A 2,080-nucleotide genomic window follows, 5' to 3' on the forward strand; every position below is an offset into this window, starting at 1 on the left:
GGAGGAGGAGGAGGGAGGCAGACCCGCGTTGGCACCCGGTGGTGCACGGCGCTGCGCGGCCGGGAGAGCAGCCCGGCTCCCGGCAATAGCGGCACGGCCGAGCGCGGGAACTGGCGGCTGAGCCGCATCCCCTGCTGACGCCCCGTGTCCCCAACACCCGGTGTCCCCAGTGCCCTGCGTCCCCGACATCCGGCAACCGCATCACCCCGCATCCCTGTCACCCTGCAGCATCCCCGCTGCCCCGCAGTGTCCCCGTGGCCCGGCAGCTCCCCCACCACAGTCCCCTGCGCCAGCCCACGCTGATGACAACCGCGATCCGCGCCAGGTCCCCACGGTGTCCCTGGTCCCCCTGTGCCACCCGCCTGGTCCCCACAGCATCCCTGATCCCCCAAGGCCACCCGCCGGGGTCTCCATGGTGTCCCCAATCCCCCCAGGCCACCTGCCGGGGTCATCATGGTCCCCCCTGGGCCACCGCTGGGGTCCCCACAGTGTCTCCAGTCCCTCTGGGCCACCCACCAGGGTTCCCGCAGCATCCCCAATCCCCCCAGGCCATGTGCCAGGGTCCCCACAGTGTCCCTGGTCCCCCTACCAGGGTCCCCATGGTGTCCCCGATTCCCCCAAGCCACCTGCCAGGGTCCCCATGGTCCCCCTGGGCCACCCGCCAGGGTCCCCATGGTGTCCTCAGTCCCTCTGGGCCACCCGCCGGGGTCCCCAAGGTGACCCCGATCCCCCCAGACCACCCGCCAGGGTCCCCACGGTGTCCTCAGTCCCTCTGGGCCACCTGCTGGGGTCCCCATGGCCAGTGCCCAGGACCCTGCGACGAAGCCCTTCTCCCGCATCCCGGCTCCGGTTCCCACGATCCCCCCGGAGGCTCCGTCCTCCACGCCGGGGAGATGCCAGCCGCCTGGGGCCGGGGTGGGGGGGCAGCACCCACGGCCACCGTCTCTGCCCCCCCTTTTTTGGCACCCTGGCACCCTTCGCATTACAAAACGGGGCGCGGGCAGCTTGGAAAAGCAGTCGCCGTTTACTGGGCGGGAAAGGCCAGAGGCGCCGGTGAGGTGCTCCCGGGGTCCGCGGGTTCGGGGAGGAGGCCGGCGGCCACCTGGTCGCGGCGCCAGAGCAGCTCGACCAAGGCGTCGAGCAGCGGGGCGACCTGGGCCAGCTCGGCGCGGGCCCCGGCGTCGCGGCGCCGGCACGGCATGCTGCGCGCCTGCAGCACGGGCAGCCGCCAGGCGCGCTCGAAGGCCGCCACATCGCGCTCCGTCACGTCCGCCTGCGGCGACTGGTCGAACCTGGGGGCGGGCGGTCAAGGGAGACGCCAGCGCGCGCACGGAGCCCCGATATCCCCCCCCTCCGCTAGGGAGCTGGCACAGAGGGCTGGCGGCGCTCCCCATCACTGTGACGAAAGGCACGTTCTCAGCTCGCCGCCTAACACCCCCCCCCCCGAACCGGGCTCAAGCGAACCCGCCCGCCCCGGGGGGGAATCGCGGCCCCGAAAACGGCAGCGGGACGCCGGAAGGATACTTGGTGCCAACGACCACGCGGACGAGGTTTTCCTCCGGCCGCGTCACGCGGGCCATCTGGCCCGGCAGGTCCTCGAAGGAGGAGCGGTCGGTGAAGGAGAAGAGGAAGAGGACACCATCAGCCTCCTCCTTGCAGGCCTGCGAGGGAGCGAGACGGCCGTCACCGGGGCGTCCCCCACGGCGGCGGCGATGTGCCCCCTCCGCTTAACTCACCGGGAGAATATGGTCGAATTTCTTCAGCGCCGCTTCGCCGCAGTCCCAAAAATCGAGCTGGAACATGACGGGGCGCCCGGTGTCGCGCAGCTTCGCCGGCCAGTACACCGTGGTGGCCTCGATGCCTGCGGAGAGGTGGCGCGCGGTCGGCACCGCCGCGGCGGTGTCGTCCCCTCCCCTCCCCCCCGCGCCCCCGGTCCCGCCGTACCCAGCGTTTCGTGGTGCGCGGCCGGCACCTCCGCGCCCGCCAGCTTGGCCACCAGCGCCGTCTTGCCCACGCCGCTCTTGCCTGAGACGAAGAGCTTGTAGGCGGCCGTGGCGGTGGCCAGCGGCGGCGGCAGCAC

The 2,080-nt window shown here is 72.5% G+C and overlaps 1 protein-coding gene across 1 annotated transcript; it reads right to left on the reverse strand.

Moving 5' to 3' along the window:
- Positions 1 to 1,005: 1,005 nt before the first annotated feature.
- CPLANE2 (ciliogenesis and planar polarity effector 2) lies at positions 1,006 to 2,080 on the reverse strand (the record flags this gene model as incomplete). Its single annotated transcript, XM_026089884.1, has 4 exons — positions 1,006 to 1,292; positions 1,525 to 1,661; positions 1,737 to 1,861; positions 1,945 to 2,080. Coding segments are annotated over 4 exons (666 nt in total), but the record flags the coding sequence as incomplete, so codon positions are not given.

Source organism: Apteryx rowi, unplaced genomic scaffold (assembly GCF_003343035.1).
Source record: "Apteryx rowi isolate R43461 unplaced genomic scaffold, aptRow1 scaffold_835, whole genome shotgun sequence".
In the NCBI taxonomy this organism is placed as follows: domain Eukaryota; kingdom Metazoa; phylum Chordata; class Aves; order Apterygiformes; family Apterygidae; genus Apteryx; species Apteryx rowi.